The sequence below is a fragment of the Vidua chalybeata genome, chromosome 3, assembly GCF_026979565.1.
Source record: "Vidua chalybeata isolate OUT-0048 chromosome 3, bVidCha1 merged haplotype, whole genome shotgun sequence".
NCBI lineage: Eukaryota > Metazoa > Chordata > Aves > Passeriformes > Viduidae > Vidua > Vidua chalybeata.
Genome location: NC_071532.1, coordinates 38383545 through 38400927, shown reverse-complemented (window position 1 = coordinate 38400927; position 17383 = coordinate 38383545). Strand labels below are relative to the sequence as shown.

The window sequence follows — 17383 nt, the reverse complement described above, 5'->3', positions numbered from 1 at the left end:
GTGATCTGTGTGTGACCACCTGTGTGCCTGAGGTCTTTCCCTGCTGTTGGTCAGCCCCAAAACATAGTGTGAGCCGGTGGCAGCAACACCACAGCATCTCCATGGGCACAGCAAACTTCCCATCCCAGGGCAGCCCAGATCTGGAGCTGGCTCTGCCAGTGGAGCAGTGCAGAAGGGATGGGAGCTGGCAAAGGTTCCAATTTTGGCAAAGCTGCCTTGTAAAATTATTAGGAAAATTAATAGCACATGCATTTATCTTTGACTTCCATTAGTGTTATGCTGAAATGCAAGCAAAATTTTCACTATCAGCAGAAACTGATTTGCTGTGCAACAGCAACTTCTTAAGGATATTGGATGATATTTAAAATATTACTCATACATTGAATCAGAGTATAGGACCCTTACAAGAGTGAAGTTAAGCATCTGTGTTACTTTGGCTATGAATAACTCCTTAGAGGATAATTTCTTAATTTACCCCCAGAAAACTCTCACTCTATCAAAAGAAAGTTCTTAATAATCATAATAATTATTAAGATTCATAACAAACTCTCCTTTTGTATTCAGGAAAGTTATTGCAAGTCAATTCTGGTGCCAAAGAACAACTATTTTTTGAAGCACCAAGGGGGAAAAGACATGTTATAAGAATTGCTGAGGTATGAATCATGGGCTGGATTATTTTTACTGTGAAAATTAATTTTAAGGATTGTCCTCAAATGGTGTATTTTTTCCTTTTATGATATTATATTTACAATGGTTAGAATTATTTTGTGTCTTTCCTAGCATTTATAAAAGGCAGAATGTGCAGGTTTCTGCTTGTATCTCTAAATTTATTATTTTTATTTATTAGCAGCCATTTGACATAATCCCCTTCTCAAAGCCACCTGTTTTCTCCGTAACCAGTTGCATATGGGCTATAAAACACCTTCAAACAGCAGGACCTGGCTTTTCATGAAGCTGATTATTTGTGACATGTAATTCTACACGACTACAAAATTGCCAATGTTTAGCACTTCAGAAAATCTTCAGGGAGATCTGCATCCAAATCATGCTCTGCCTTGGAAAATGGGAATGTTTAAAGTGCTAAGTCTTTTGATGAAGATACACAATTTGTATTAACAAGCTGGAACAGCACAGTTTCTTAAGAACTAAAAAGTATTAAAATAAAAATAATTGTCAAACATTGAAAAAATATACACATGAAACTAATGTGTATTTGGCATGTTTAAAGTAAGAAGCCTTCTTTGGGGGAATTTTGTTTGCAGATAGAGAAGATTGAATGGGACACCTGGACATGTGTGCTTGGTCCCACCTGTGAGGGAATCTGGCCCATGCACAGCGACGTCACCGTTGTCAACGCGGCCAGTCTCACAAAGGATAGAACCCTCTTGGCCACAGGAGATGATTTTGGGTTTGTGAAGCTCTTTTCCTACCCAGTGAAGGTAAGAAGTGTGGTTTTTTTCAGTGATGGGAAAGGAAAAGAAGGAAGGCGCTCTTCCAGGCTGCCAGTGGGGGATTCTCTGTGCTGCAGGGTCAACATGCCAGGTTCAAGAAGTACGTGGGGCACAGTGCCCAGGTGACCAACGTGCAGTGGCTGCACAATGACTCCGTGCTCCTTACCGTTGGCGGCGCTGACACCGCGCTCATGATCTGGACCAGGGAGTTCCTGGGCATCCAGGAGAGCAAGCTGGTGGACAGTGAAGAATCAGACACAGATGCAGAAGAAGATGGAGGTAAAGAGGATTTAATTCAGTTTTCCTTGCCTCAATCAGAGATTCACACAGGCATTTAACTTGATGCTTTGCTATGCTAAATTTCAGTATAAAGGAGAGCTTGGTAGCATTTGTTTCCTTCCTTTCATTGTTGCAGATCTTCTTGTTCTCTACTGTCCCACTATGAAACAACGGTAGCTTGTTTTATTCTATGTTTGTTTTTTTCTAAGGTTACGACAGTGATGTTGCAAGAGAAAAAGCAATTGACTACACCACTAAGATCTATGCCATGAGCATCCGAGAAATGGAAGGCACAAAACCCCATCAGCAGCTGAAGGAGGTTTCAGTGGAAGAGAGGTATGTCCCACAAAGGCTTTTGCTTCCAAGTGTGCCCTTTTGCATCTCTTTTCATTCAACTAAAATTAGTCCTTAGAAATATGACAGAAATTGTTAAATTCACCAGATAACATTTAAAATGGTGTTCACAGAGTGCAACACGTTAACGTGATGGAGAAAAATACATGTATATGACACATCTGAGTGTTGTGTTCTCTCTTGCCATTCACATGAGCATTTATATTCTCTCCTAACCAGCGTGTGTCTACAGCAGAGTACTTGTGATAGTGGTAAGCTTGTAAATATTTTGTGGTTAAGGCTTTGGGTGGTGCTTTTATTAAAAGATTTTCAGTCACTTGTAATTGTGTTGGGTTGTCACTGTTAAAGCTGGAACTTCCCATGGCACATGCTGGCCTTAGGCTGAAATACTCTAAAAAAAATTAGCTGGACTGGAAACAGTGTTGGAGAGGAGAGCAAAGAAAAGAGGTAAGAGCTAAGAACAGAGGGTGAGTCCAGTGAAACACAGACCTAAAGGAGGGGGTGGTAAAATCTGATGGGACAGAACAGGAGCATCTACAAACAGTAAAGTACATTCCTCCTCAATATCTGGAGCAGCAAATCCCTACCTGTGAATCCAGCTGGTGACTCAGCTGTGAATCCATTTTATCTCTTTTGACAGAGTATTTTCCTAGAAATGATCAATCTTTAATCAGGAGTTTCCCTGCTATTGCTCCCCCGCTGGGCACTGGCATAAAGGACTGATATGGGTTAACCCATGGAAAGAATTTCAGCTTAGTTCTATAGACAAAATTGAAGTTAATAATACTTCCTAATCTCATGTAGGCCTTGGAAAAATAAGTTTCTGTCTTTAAAGCTCTCAAAGAATGTGGTGCTGAGCATCTTGAACAGAAAGTAATTAACCATTTTTGCTCAGTAAATGTGCAAAACAGGAGAATTGGGTGTGAAATGTGGGGTATGAACAACAAGAAAAATGTTGCACCCATTTTTTTCATCACAGCATTTTAACAATACCATGCAGGAGGAGGATCAGTGATTTTTACAATAAAATACTGGACCATAACCTTCTCTTTTTCCATTTCTTTTAAGAATATCTCTTTTCCTCAAATAAAGACTTTGTTCCTCCATTTTTTTACAAAAAGGCATAGTGTATCATCTGGTAAACATAAATGTTTGCAGATTGAGTTAAAAAAAGGAAAATTATTATTTTATTTTGGGTGAATTGCTAAACTGTTACAGGAATAATAAGTAGCATTGGTACAGCTGTTTTGCACCAGAAACCCTTCTACTGTCCAGCTGTTTTATTCTGCTGTGATGATGCAAAAGCAGCTGTAGAGTGAGTTTAATTGATGGATTAAGCTGGGCTTAAAAATGACTGGTAGTCATGAATTACTGATGATTTAAGCAAGAGCATCAGTGTCTTGTGCAGCTTTTCAGCACCATTTCCAATCCAGGAGTGAAAATCCCCCTTCAGGTGCCTGGGAAGCTTCCCTTCTCTGCACCCATGGCTGTGCTGTGTGATGGCACAGGCTCTGGAACCTGTCCCCATCCTCAGCCCCTCTCATGGAGAGCAGGTCATGTCTACCCAGCAGCACAAAGCCCTGGGGAAGCTGCTCCAGTTTTTCCACACCTGCCACTCTGTTGATTGCTGGTGAAATGGGGAGGCACCTCCTCTCCAGTGAGGTTGCCCCTGACTTCTAGAGTAGTCCCTTCACAATGGCTGCACATGAAAAGAGCATCCCAAGGGAATAACCCATCCTATGTTATATCCCCAAGCTCTGGACTGAGGAGAGTAAAAAGCAAGGCCTTAACATTATTCTATCTTTTTTCTTCTTACTGTCTCTGTGTTATCAACAGTTTTGTACTTCGTTTCAATCTAGGTTAAAAAGAAACCCTTGTCACTGTCCTTCCCATCTTTTCTGCTCAAGAGTCACAGCTCTTGTACACATTTTTAATCTCCTTTTTAAATTACAGATGCGTCTGTACAATCACACCTTTGGTATTTGGAATTTGCTGTTTTAATCAATCTGACAACAAATCTCATAATTTACATATGTCACTTGTTAAGCAAAGATCAATTCACTTTCCTTTCTTCAAGCGATTAATATAAATAGTGAGAATTTATAGTGAAATAATCAGAAGTGCCAACTTTACGGCGAAATGTCAGCAAAACTGCTTTCTGAGGGCGTTGTGATTGGATAGGGCCTTAAGCTGTGAAAGATGCTGGGGTTTGGGTGCAGTAAGACAGGATTCATGTGTTGGCTACTGCAGTGCTGCAATTTCTGGTCACAGTGGGACAATATGGGCATAATTCCTGCAGAATCTTGGCACTCCCAGTTGTAGGTGCCTCAGGTTAAAGCTGACTTTTCTCAGATGTATGAAGTATGAGGGAAGCTTTGTAGCTGTGCCAAATTCCATCTTTTCTGAGAACTCAAAAGAATGTAGCAGCTGGAAAAGGTTTGTCTGCCCATGACAAACTTCTGAAATCCCTGGCCTGGCTTTTCTTTGCATCTCCAGGGGTCCGAAGTGACTTTTGAGCAATCCAGGTGAAATGGAAAGTCTGCAAGTATTTTGCTGTCTGTGTTGAGGGAAATCTTAAATGTTCAGGGGAATCTAAGGCCCTAGTTAGCAGGCCTTGAGGCTGTGGAGTCTTGAAATCTCTGTGCACAGGGCTGAGTGAAGATGCAGCAAGGAATATTGGAGGCAGCTCCCAAAGCTTTAGATTTTCTGCCAAAGGCACAGCTGAGGTAGCTCTCCCAGCCCCTCCAGGTTTGAAGAAGGGAAACCCAGAGGATGTGTTCCATTCTCTTTCAGGCAGGTATGTGGGGAAACCTGGTAGGCTTTTGAGGAGGAAGTTTTTCGGGGGGAAATATTTCAGATCTTTCCCTTTGCAATTGTGCCATACTGAAGACCCTAGTGATTGTGCACTTAATGGCTTTTGTGCACGGAATATTCTGGCATTGGTAACTTACTGTCCACGTGTTGAAAACCATGGGAGAAGCTGGAAGGCTGCTTAGAACAGAAACTGTGAGTAAATCCCAAGGCCTGGAAAACTGTTGGCCCACTTCACTGCAACATCTAGTGAGGGTTTTGGAGTGTCCCCCTTGCTGTATATTCATTCTGGCTTTGAGAAAGGAAAAATTGTGACGGTATAGTGAGAAGAAACTTGTAATTAAGCAAGTTTATATTAAGGAAAGGGGAAAAAAAGAGGAAAAAGCAAGTTTCTGTTTTAAGCAAGAAGTAGGAATAGCTAGGGCTGCTTCTTGGGGGCAATGACTTGGGGTTTTTTCTCACTGGGTTTTTTTCTTTTAATAGCAATATTTAGAGGGTAAAGTGTTGCTGAAGTTACTTTCCAGCTTATGTAATCAAACACGTTTCAAAGGTGCTATGTGGCACCGACAAGACATGTCCATCTCTTTAATCCTTCTGTTTGCTGGAATAAGCTTGCAGGACTCTGTGCTTCTCTAATAGGAAGTGGTGAATCTGAAAACCTTCAGGTACATAATTTCTCTAGAAATAACAATTAATTGTTCAATTCAGGAGGAGTTTGATCTCAGGAACTGTGACGGGACTCCTGAGAAGGTTGCAAGTGTAGGGTTGGGAGCTGAACTGTACAGTGATTAGTACAAACTTAGGACTAATAATAACATTTTCCCTTAGAAAAGAAAATGTGAGTCCTTTATGAAATTTATTTTCCCTGTCTAACTCAAATGTAATTAAAATAATCATGATTCTGAAAATATCTTGGAGGAGTGTAGAAGTTACTTGATAGATTTTACTTGTAGTATTTGAATCAAATCATGGCCTGGTATTTTTGGGGGGATACAACATTTCCTGTCTCCATCAGCAGCTACAGCTTTAGGATGGCAAAGTGACAGGAGAGCTGCTGCTGAGGCACAGTTTTAAAATGTCTTGCAGTTATATTGATGTGTTTGGTTAAGATCATTAATTGATTGTTGTTTCTCTCTCCTCTCCCTGACCTTGTTGTTTTCTTTTTCCCCCTTTCCATGCCTTCCCTCCTCTCCTCCCCACCCACCCTTACCCTTGTCTGCCTTTCTGCCCCTGTGGCTGGCACCCCTTGCCGTGCCCGTGGTCAGGAGCGGGGTGCCCTCGAGAGGGCCTGCAGGAGCCGTCTCGCGGGGTGGGAGCTCCCAACGTGGCGCTTCCACTCCTCGGGACCGCCTGGCCACTGGCGGGACTGTCCCAGACAATCCAGGACAATTGTAAGCTCTGCTGTGTGTCACAAAAGAATTGTGCTGTTTCAGGAAAGGGCCGGTTTTTGAACTGGGACCATTTAAACCAAGAATTGAAGTGATGAGAAATAACACGAGCTTGCTGATGACTGTATTTGCGTTACTAATCTCAAAGGCAAAGACCTGTTTGCATTTGGCCTCCTACTAACCCCTAACACACCCCCTGCATCTGCAGCTCCCCTTTAGCTCAATTTGCATGACTCCACATGAACCTGGTGATGGGAACTCCTTCAAAGCAGTGGAATGTGTAGAAAACAAGAAGCAGCATTAGCATGTTTGTCTGGTTTTCCGTTTTCTCAGCATCCTGGCTTGTCTCATTCTCCATGAATTACCCACCTGAGAGCCTGGTCTCTGTCGTGGTGTTTGCCTCATGTGTAATCATATGTCCTGATAAAGATGAAAAGTTAAAGAAGTTGAATTTTCTCTCTTCAAATGTTACTCTTTAAATTACTGATTTCTTTAAAATAACATGAGCTAACTGATATAAGCTTCCAAAATAGCCCCCGCAAGCCTTTGCACCAAGAAGTGAATTATTAGATATATGGGTTACAGCCTTGGTTCCTGTACCTTTGCACACACATATCTGTGGGTGCAGTGCAAAAGCTCTGAATACAAATCTGTGTTGTATTTATGTGTAGGTGGGGACTATTCAAAATATATCTGAGAAAACACATCCTTGGGGTGGAGAAAATGACTTTGGGCTTATTCTGGCATAAAGCCCCTCTCTGAGAATGAGGAGCATCATTTGGAATATTCATTTGTACTTTCTCAACAGCATTATGTCAAGTTAATGCACCGTCAATGCATTTGACAGCCTGCTGGTTTCATCCCAGTTGTCCCCAAGGCTTGTACACATTGTGACTGGTATTTGTCAGTCCCTGCCAAGCAGCTGAACTCAGAGTCAATCTCACTGCTCCCACAGGTCAGCACAGAGCTGGCTCAAAGGTCTTCTCCATTTGTGTGACACCTGGGGGAGTGGAACTGAGGCGTGCCAGCATTGTCATGCGTTCCCAGTACCTCTGTCTTTGAACCTGAGTGCTCTCTGCCCGAAGGGTGATGTGAAATACTCAGCTTTTCTGAGGGCTTTTGTGCAGGAGGTAGTCCAGGGCTGATGGAAAAAGCCGTGTTTCTCATGTTCTGTCATAGAGAGGGAGGATCTGCTATATATGATTGGTTCCGTGTTTTTATTTACACAATACAGCTTTAAAACATGCTGGAGCTTATGCAGGGAATACCAAAATAAATGGAAAAGGCTCTGTTCCTTCAGTGTGTCCAGGGTGGGAGGGACAGCAGGGCCAGGTGGTACAGGAGCTGTTTAGGGAACAACTTCCCAAGGTGCTCAGAACAAAGGCCCTCAGGTTTCATTCCAGTGGTTACCCTCCTTAATTGCTGTAGTGCTTGTTTCACTGGGCACTGAGCTGGAATAACCTGGGAATGCAGTGGCCAGCTGCTCTGACAGGCAGTGACAACAGCTGGCCCTACCATATGTCCTGCAGTACTTTTTGATTTTTTTTTTAAAGAGTGCCTCAGCATACATGTGAAGTTCTAAATATTTTAACTATGGCCTATTGTAACTAAAGGCCTTTTCAGTCCTTTAAAAACATAATTTACCACTGATATTTCTCTCTAGTTCTGTTTGAGCTTTGCTTTGATCTGCTGTATTTGAGAGCAGGGTATTTTCATGTTGAATCCTATTCTTTTTGTTGTCTTATGATAGCTACAAAGTGTAAAGAAAAAATAACAGCCGGAAAAGTTGTATGTAAAACTCATGTGTATGTGGGGATGGGAAAATCCAAGGGTTTAGAATTTACAAAATCTTTTAATCCCTTCTCTGGGAAGGGATTAAAAAAAGCTTGAGAAGTTTGCAGCAGTTTGGGGGCACTTGGGAGTCATGGTGAAGGGCACAGTTAAAAGCTGCTTTTGCATTTTTTCTGAAATGAACAGTATATTTTTTAAACCTTGGATTTTTGTTCTCTTGCCCAATCCAACCCTACCACCCTTTCCTCTCCTTGAACCTTGCTTTCTCTTCTCAGGAGTAGTCCTGCTGATGTTTGTGTAGATCCAAGTGTGTTCTCTCTCCAGTTTGCAGCCATGTAAATCCATGTCTGTCTCCCTTTTGGGCTTGAAGCTTTTCCCTACCCACTGCTGCTGGCTCAGCCTGTCACCTTCTTGGTTGCAGGACACTCCTGTCAATCTGTCCCTGCTCCAGACCTTGTTGGTCCCTTTCATATGAAGCTGTTTCTGGAGTTCCCATGCTGTTCCTATTGATCTTGGAGTAGAATGTTTGTGTTCTCCCCAGTTTATCCCTGCTTCAGTCAGCATCTCCAGCTAGACAGCAATTCTGGCCTGTAACCTGGAAATAGGATTGCTTATATCCCCCTCCCATAGAATTTATCATAACAATTTTTGATCTGCCTTTTCTTTTGACCTTTATTTTCCATCTTAAACAGACCTAGCTTTTTTCCCCTCATAGTTTGGCCCTGTTCTCTAAGATCACATCTCTTTCCTCCCTCAAGGTGCCCCACTCTTCCAAAACCCCATTCCCTCTTCCCCCCAGCCCAGCTCTTGTTGTGTCTATATGTTGTTCTCCATCCTGGTGCTGTCTGTTCACCCCACCCCTGATTTGGGCTTCTCTCCCCTCTGTGGCTGGAGGGAATGTTCACTCACATCTTTTCACATTTCTGCATGAAGGTGGTGCTTAGGTTTTGTCAGTTTGGATCTGGACTTCTATCCCTGACTGACAGCTGCCTGTCCTCATGTGAGAACATGCTGGAGATTGCCATGAGTAACAGAAATTTCTCTGCTGTATTCACAGTACCCAAAGAACTGAAACCCTCTAATATCTGACTGTATCCTATCTTTCCTGGAGCTCCTCCATGCCTTAACATGATCTAAGCACATTTGTTTTCAATTGCTGCAAAGAAACCGTTAATGCTTGTGTTATGTTTTAACTTGCTTTCCTTTGGAGGCAGGGAATTGTCAAGTAAGTACTGATGGGGAGCCCAGCCGAGGCCTGGATTGCTGGGAATGTGCCATGCAGGTTGCACAGGTCCAACAGGGCAAAGGGATGTCATTTGCTACAGTGCAAATTTCTTGTCTTGGCAGTGTCATCTTCTGTGTGAAAACAAACTAGATGTAGTCACAGGCTTGTTAAAAGTGAAATGAGTTCTTACAATGTTTCAAATGTGCTGCTTTCCATTTGTTTTATTAAGAGGGTGATGAGGCAGTGAATGCACGCGTGTGTGTATATATACATGGCTGTGTATATATGAATGCACACATCTGTGTTTGTGTGTGCTCTGAGTAGGTATCTATAAAACTATCTGTGTGTGTGTCTCCAAATTAAGACTCATGCTTACAATCTGGTGACTATCAAGCATGTCACAGTGGTAGTGTTCTCTTGCTTTCATGAAGTATTTTGGCTTGCTCTTGTCATAAACTTTGATATTCCTAAGTAAAGAAATGTGGAAATGATCCAGTTTGAAATAACACTAAAACAGAAAAAAACATACAAGAAAACAATTATTTTCCTAAGTGCCAGTTCAGTGGCTCTCATAAATCTGGGCTGGAATGAAATAATGAATTTATTTTGCAAGACAATTAAGTTTTGTAATAACTTCCTCTGCCCCCACTGCCCCTTCCCTGCTGGTGACAGCACCGCTGCTAGGTCCCACTCCACCCAGGGTCACCCCAGGGGACTTGAGTGACTGCTCTCTGAGGAAATAAAGGTACTTGTTCCCTGAGGGCAAGGCAGGACAGGGTGTCCTGGGAGTGACTTGGCCTCCTCACAGCAATTGTGGGCTAAATTGCAGCTGAGCTGGGATAGAGAACAATCATCCATTGTGTGCAGTCTCAGCACTGCCTAGGAAACTGTCAACTTCCTACCAGTTCCCTCCCTGTCAGGCTCCTGAAAATAAACCAACCATGGAATCCCATTCTGCTCTGGTGCAAAGTGTGCAGGAAGCTTCCCTTTCCCCTCCATCCCACAGGATCTTTAGCTCCAAGGCTGCCCAGGGATGCTGGGTGGAATGTTTCTGGGTCTGTGCACTCTTTGGTTTCTGTTTTAGTTCTTGCTGGCATGCTTGGATAGCATGTGTTGTGCCCAAGGAATGACTGCTGTGCTCTGAAAGTGGTTGTGCATGAGTCTTGTGCTCAGAAGTGACTCCTAAACTCTATTAAGTTTCTTGCTTGGCTTTATTTGCTGCTTACAAGGGGATCAAGGTAACTCTTTCACTCTCTTCGTGTCATGGGGTCACCCGCTGATGTGCTTGTTGGTCCTTGCTGTGCTTGAGATGTGCGTTAGACTGGTTACCTCCAGCTTTGCTCTGTCTCAGAGCTTAGGTTGTCCTGCTGCTCATTCCCACAGGGCTCAGTGTCCCCACTGTTCTCTGTCCACCATGCTTTTAATACCTTCCATGAAAAATCCAGATCCCAAAAAAACAGTTCCCTATACACAAAAGAGATTTCATTCTTCTCCAATAATTTTTTGCAAAATGGGAATTACTGGTAGTTACGGTCTCAGGACAGAAACAAATTTCACAGCATGTGGAATGTAATAGCATGGTCACATTTTTCTGGAATCATAAACTCTGGGAATGCTTTTCACGTGCTCCCCTTAGCTCTGTCCCTCTTTTCCCAGCAGGATCAACAGCAGCAGCAGAGGTTATCTGGCCTTACAGACCATTTGCACACATCAGATTTTGCCTCAGCCTGTGTTTCTGCATTTGTCTCTTTATCTACTTTTAGCAACTGTAATTATATAAAAAAGCTTTGCTGGCCTCAATCTCCCAGATTACCTTGGATGAATGACTTGTGCATTTAAATGAAACCATTTTATCTTTAATATGATTTTGAGAAGATTTTATTGAAGCCATGTCAAGGTTTTGGGACGGGGTTTCTCAGAAGAAGCAAGGCTGGGCAGAGGTCAACTGCCAGCTGCAGAAATTACTTCAGATTGTTTCTGAAAGCATCAATTTACCATCATTTCATATTCAAGGATTTTTCCATGAATTTAAATTGTTATGGTTTGAGGACTTTTGAATGATGTAAGGTTGTTTGTTCTGCCACTCATCCATGAAGTCTACATCAATGTTTCTGCTCTTTCTATCAAAAAGTGCAGGATTTTAATCAGTTTATTGTACAATTCTGAAAAAAAGCTCATACAGGGGCAACTGTCCATTTGCCGCTTACACATGCTGTGCTTTTTAAGGTTGGGTTTTACTTTCAAATAGATTGATTGTCTCCTTTTTTAAATGTTCTTTTCAGGCCACCCGTGAGCAGAGCCGCTCCTCAGCCTGAGAAACTGCAAAAGAACAATGTCAACAAAAAAAAGAAACTAGTTGAGGTCAGAATTAATATCTATTCTATTTCTTTGAAAGTAACATGTGCTGGGTGAAATCCATCCCCTGTCTTGTCTCTCAGTGAAGGGCAGGTACAATCACAGAGTATGTGCATTTCCATGCTCCCTGCTCAATCCCAAGGGAAATACATCCAGAACCAGCACTTTGGCCCAGGAAGAATCCTGTGCAGGATTTTGAATTCCCACATAATAGGCAGAACCAGGGGAATATTCTGTGACCTGTGTGGACCGTTTTCAACACTTGGTCTATGGCAAATTGGTATTGTTCCCAGTGAGCTGTGATTGTGTTTGGGACAGTCATTAAGTTGGGCTCCAAGGCAGCTCTAACAACAACCCATTAACCATCCTTCGTTCCTGGAGAAAATTTCCTTCGCAATTGCTCATTGTAAGCTGCAATTACACCTCTGATTAATGTCTTAATTACAGAGTTACTTATAGTTTGCCCTGGCTTCCTTTAAGGACTTTAAGGTCAGAATTTGGTCTGTGGAAATTTGGTAGTTTATAAGAATAATTTTTGAAAACTCTGCAGATAGCTTCTTTAAAATATCTGATACCCTATATAAATATTGAACTGTGATGGGAAGAGCAATAAAATCCAACCTGTTCTGTGAGTTGTATCTGTTTGGAGTGGGCATTTACAGAACCAGGGAATTTATAGCCTTCTGAATAATTAAAAAAGAAAATAATATAAGTCCAGTGCTTTACTTGACCAATTAAAGGTTGTTGATAGCCTCTGATAACGTTATGCCTCAATAAATGAGCAGAGTGGGGATAACTAATTATTGTTTTGTTATTCTATTGCCTCTACAAAATATCTGTACTTGTGTAATTTAGAATTGTCCTTAAGTGGTCCAGGCTCTGATCTTGTTTTGTCTTCCATTTCACTCTTGTTCTCTTTGTTTTCCTGGAGCAGGAGCTGGCTTTAGACCATGTGTTTGGATACAGAGGATTTGACTGTCGCAACAACCTCCATTACCTGAACGATGGTGCTGACATTATTTTCCACACAGCTGCAGCAGGCATTGTCCAAAACCTCTCCACTGGTATTTCCACTTGAAAAAATACTTGGAGATAAAATAGCTTTATAAGAAAACTATTTTTGATTGAAAGTCTGAACTTTTTAATCTTCCTGTGGGTTTCCCACATTTTGCATCTTGATAAATAGCACAAACCCACTGTAGGTGGCCTTTGGGGACTGCAGTCCTAGGACAGCCTGTGGGCTGGGAAACAAGGCCCCATCTGTCCTTTCTGGGCCTCTTCCCTTGGGAGGGCTTTGCCTCCACTTCCCCACTCACTGCCTCAATTCACTGGGATTTCACTGGGAAACCTGGGCTTTGCATTGGCAGTTTTGGTGTTTCTTGCAGTTATGGTGGCTATGGGCTGATTCCCTGGGCATATAGATAATTTTACAAATACTGCTTTTATATCCACCTCTGTGTATTGATGGTTGTGTCCATAGTGCATTTGGGAATGAGAGCAGAGCAGCCATGGGCAGCCTTAGTGGCCCCTCATCCCCTACAGAGTTGTAGCAGCTGCCCAAATAGTCTGTGCTTCTGTGGTGGCTCTTCCCTCTGTCCTGTGGTGACTGAAATCCTGTTTGGATGTCATTAGGTAGTCAGAGCTTCTATCTGGAGCACACTGATGACATCCTGTGCCTGACAGTGAACCAGCACCCCAAGTACAAGAACGTGGTGGCCACCAGCCAGATCGGTATGTGACCCCCACAGCAAAGCTTCACTCACAGTTTTCAGGGCACTGCTTTATCTGGGGCTTTTCTGAGGGGGAACTTTAATTTTTGTTTGATTTGGAAGAAGGAATCAAGCTCCAACGTTTTCTTAGTGTTTCAATTCCATCTCTGATTGTGAGTGAATGGATTTTAGAGTTAATTGTAGTGTAACCATATTTTAGAAGGCAAACTTTGATAAACTGCCTAATCATCTCAATAATCTGATTTATAGAGTTCCTTCTTGCCTTCCTGTGTCCAAGTCACTGTTTAGCAGTGGAAGTACAACGAGCATCATTTTCTCTGCAGGAATACAGGAGCTGTACAGAGAAGGCCAGAAACAGAGAGATCTCAGCATAAGTTAGGGGACAGCTGAGAAACCACATGTGTTTGAGTGTTTATTATTTACATGGAGAGTCCTGCAGGAGTAAACTTTGCATGGGGAATGCAGGATGAGTTGTCCCAAGCCTTTAGAAGGATCTGCTGTCTCTCAGCCTAAGGCTGAAATAATTAACTTTATGGAGGAGAACAGGATCAGAATGTCTCAGCCCATTCCAGAAGGAGAATGGAATCCATAACTTGAGGGAAGGAGTCATTTAACAGGGTGGGGCAAGGAATTGTAGTGATGAGCACAGTGACAAACACAAACCCTCTGCTGCCTGTCCTGAGCAGGGTCACTGCAGCTGGAATGTGGAGGGAGCACCCAAACCTGCATGTGGTGCCAGAGCTGTGCAAAACACTGATTTTTATGACATGGAAAAGGCTAAAGACCCTTTTCCTAGGCCTCAGGAGATCAGTGCTTCAGAGTTTGATTTGATACTTTGTATAACTCTAGTTATACAAATTCACTTCACTTCACTTTTGAATTTAATAATTTTTAAAACCTGCATGCCTGTAGCATTTCTTTTGGATACCAATTTTAAACTTAAAAGTACTAAATATTGTTGCAATATTTGTGTATAAAAGCCAATATACCCAAAAAAGTTCAACAATATTCCTGCTTATTTATTTTGTTGATTTAATCCATATCCATTTCCAAGTTTTTAATTTTGTTTTCCTTCTGGTGCTGATGCTGGCACTTCAGCACAAGTCACATGACTTATTTCACCTATTGTTTTCCCTTGGTGCTTCCTCATTTGCCATTGCTCTCACAATGCAGGTGACATGACAGAATTCCCAGGTAAGGCTGATTTGTTTGTGAATTTAGCAGAGTCCTGTACGAGTTCCATGTTGCTTCGTTGTATCTGTGTGAACCACGGATACAAGTGAAACATCTGCAGGCAATTTCTTTTGCATGAGGCTCTTCATTAATGTTGTTCTTTTAGCACTTGTCTGACTTCGTGGACTAGAATGATTCCCCCTGCCCCCTCCCCCCTGTGTTTTGCAAGCTATTTTGATTTCTCTTTGTTTCCCAGTAGTGCTAATCTTCAAAGAAATCCAAACCCCCAACTAATGTCTGTTCAGGTTAAATGTTCTTGAAAAATGCCTGGTTTGCACTGAAGCTTTCCAGAATTAATTCTCTTTTAATGCCTCTCTCTGCTCACAGGTACAACCCCCACAATTCATATATGGGATGCCATGAGCAAACAAACCCTTTCCATGCTGCGCTGCTTCCACACCAAAGGGGTCAATTACGTGAACTTTAGTGCCACTGGCAAACTTCTGGTGTCAGTGGGAGTCGACCCAGAACACACCATCACTGTCTGGAGGTGGCAGGAAGGTACAGACCAGGGGGAAATCATGTTCCTTCAGCCTAACAGGACTGTGCACAATAATTGGCTTTGCCTTTGAAGTCTTTGGACTTCTGTCTCCCTACTCTATCCCAGTCAATCAGTTAAAGATGGCAAAGGGCTAGAAAATATGAACAGGAAGATAAGTTTTAAACACCTATTCTAAGTGGAAATTAAGGAAAGAATGATGCTTAACATAAAATTGCATGAATTTAAAGAAAATTATTCTTTTTCTTTCCTAAAACACTTCAAGTACTATGATGGAGATAGGCCTTTGGAAAGTAATTTCCAGAAAATAATTATCTTTGGAAATGGTGGAGGGAGAGGAAAAGGGCCTCAGCTCATGAGTGTGCATGAGTGTGCATTTTTCACCAGATGATAGCCAATATTTCTGTGTTATTTCACTGACCCAGGAGACAGATTGTGCTATGAAGGCCTTAAATCTGCATTTCCTAAATCTGTGGGATGCAACCAGGGACTTTGGGAGTTGCATTAAGATGTTTGATATACTAAACAGTGTTGGGATTTGCAGCTTTCAGCATCTGGGACACAGATCTCTAATCCAATACCAGCTCAATTTACTTGATAGAAGCATATCAGAGCTTAATTTCTCAGGTAAATTCAGCTTTGTTTTTATCCTTTCCTTTCATCATTAAACCAGGAGCTAAAGTTGCCAGTAGGGGAGGACACCTGGAGAGGATCTTCGTTGTGGAGTTCCGCCCGGACTCCGACACTCAGTTCGTGTCCGTGGGGGTCAAACACATGAAGTTCTGGACCTTGGCTGGCAGTGCTTTGCTCTACAAGAAAGGGGTCATTGGTTCCATGGAAGACGCCAAAATGCAAACCATGCTCTCTGTTGCCTTTGGAGCAGTGAGTTCAAGTTACCTGCTACAGGATTTTACATTACCTTTGTATTAAACCTGCAAGAGTCAGTTTTATTTGCTGAAATACAACCCAGTGCTTGTTAGTGAAATGTGGATTTAAAACCTGTGCACCTTGATCTTTCCCTGAATTTCCTGAGCACAACTGGGTGACTGTCTTCTATTAAGTTCTGTGCACACCTACTGCCCTGGCTTTTTTTTTTCCTCTCTTTTTTTTTTTTTTTTTTTTTTTTTTCTCCCTTCACTGGTTATTTTTCTGTTTAACTTAAACTGTGATCTGTTATTTTGTGTATCATTTGTTTCTGCTAATGGTATTTGGCATGACACATGCCCGTGATACCACCAATGGTGACAATCCAGGGTGGTTGTTAAGACTTTTAAATTTAATTTAAAGAATTTTACTCGAAGCTGAACAAAAAAGCCGAGGTGTCCGTTGTATCAGAGATTGCTGCTGTCTGTTGCAGAATAACCTCACATTCACTGGTGCCATAAATGGAGATGTCTACGTGTGGAAGGATCATTTCCTGGTCAGGCTGGTGGCCAAGGCTCACACAGGACCAGTGTTCACCATGTACACGACTCTGCGGGACGGGCTCATTGTTACTGGAGGGAAGGAGAGGCCGTAAGACACAGGATCTTCCTAAAGCGCCCAACTTCTGTCTCGCTTGTGTGGTTTTTGTTTTCATTTATTTATCCAGCACCCCAGAGATAAATGGTCTCTCTGCTGTCGCAGCTTCACTCTCAATTTTATGTAACCTGCCCAGATGGCTCAGTAAGTGAAGGACTAAAGGAGGATACTTGAGGATCACAGTGGCACATGTTATGCGGCAGGGAGATGCTGAACCTCTTTGGAATTGTTCCAAACACCTGCATAAGCTCTTATTGCCTGGGGTCCTGCCATAAGTGGAGTTCTCTTCATTTGTTAGTTCTGTCAAACTACAGACAGCCTCTCCCAGTGGACATGCTGTGGGTCTTGGGATTACCACAAGAAACAGATTTGCCAAGAAACAGAGATTTGAGATACTTGGCAAGAAATCAATTTGGTTTGTATAAATTATGGTGCTGTTTAAAACATGAAGTGTGAAAGCATTTAATTTTTTATTACTTACTTCCCATTGCACCATAATAGTGATATAGAGTGGAAGGTGGGTTAATGTATGTTTACTGATTTAAGCAGAGAAATACTGGTGGGATTTCCATGTGTAAAGGAGCCATCCAGGTAACACCAGGCCTCCTTTGCAGCACAAAGGAGGGAGGAGCAGTTAAGCTGTGGGACCAGGAGATGAAGCGGTGCCGAGCCTTCCAGCTGGAGACCGGGCAGCTCATTGAGTGCGTGCGCTCCGTGTGCCGGGGCAAGGTGAGGAGTGGCTGGGG

At 42.4% G+C, this 17383-nt stretch overlaps 1 protein-coding gene across 2 annotated transcripts in view; it reads left to right on the top strand.

Annotated features, from left to right (window-relative positions):
• EML6 (EMAP like 6) overlaps window positions 1–17383 on the top strand; it is an 87952-nt gene that overhangs the window by 62778 nt on the left and 7791 nt on the right. Inside the window, exons 24-37 of one of the 2 annotated variants that reach the window (XM_053939143.1) lie at window positions 565–653; window positions 1263–1439; window positions 1529–1730; window positions 1940–2066; window positions 9285–9299; window positions 10529–10537; window positions 11582–11660; window positions 12589–12718; window positions 13287–13385; window positions 14558–14578; window positions 14945–15118; window positions 15790–15998; window positions 16474–16631; window positions 17252–17366. In XM_053939143.1, the coding sequence (XP_053795118.1) occupies window positions 565–653; window positions 1263–1439; window positions 1529–1730; window positions 1940–2066; window positions 9285–9299; window positions 10529–10537; window positions 11582–11660; window positions 12589–12718; window positions 13287–13385; window positions 14558–14578; window positions 14945–15118; window positions 15790–15998; window positions 16474–16631; window positions 17252–17366 (1604 nt within the window). The remainder of the gene's footprint in view (window positions 1–564; window positions 654–1262; window positions 1440–1528; window positions 1731–1939; window positions 2067–9284; window positions 9300–10528; window positions 10538–11581; window positions 11661–12588; window positions 12719–13286; window positions 13386–14557; window positions 14579–14944; window positions 15119–15789; window positions 15999–16473; window positions 16632–17251; window positions 17367–17383) is intronic. The other variant, XM_053939144.1, reaches the window with a different exon arrangement.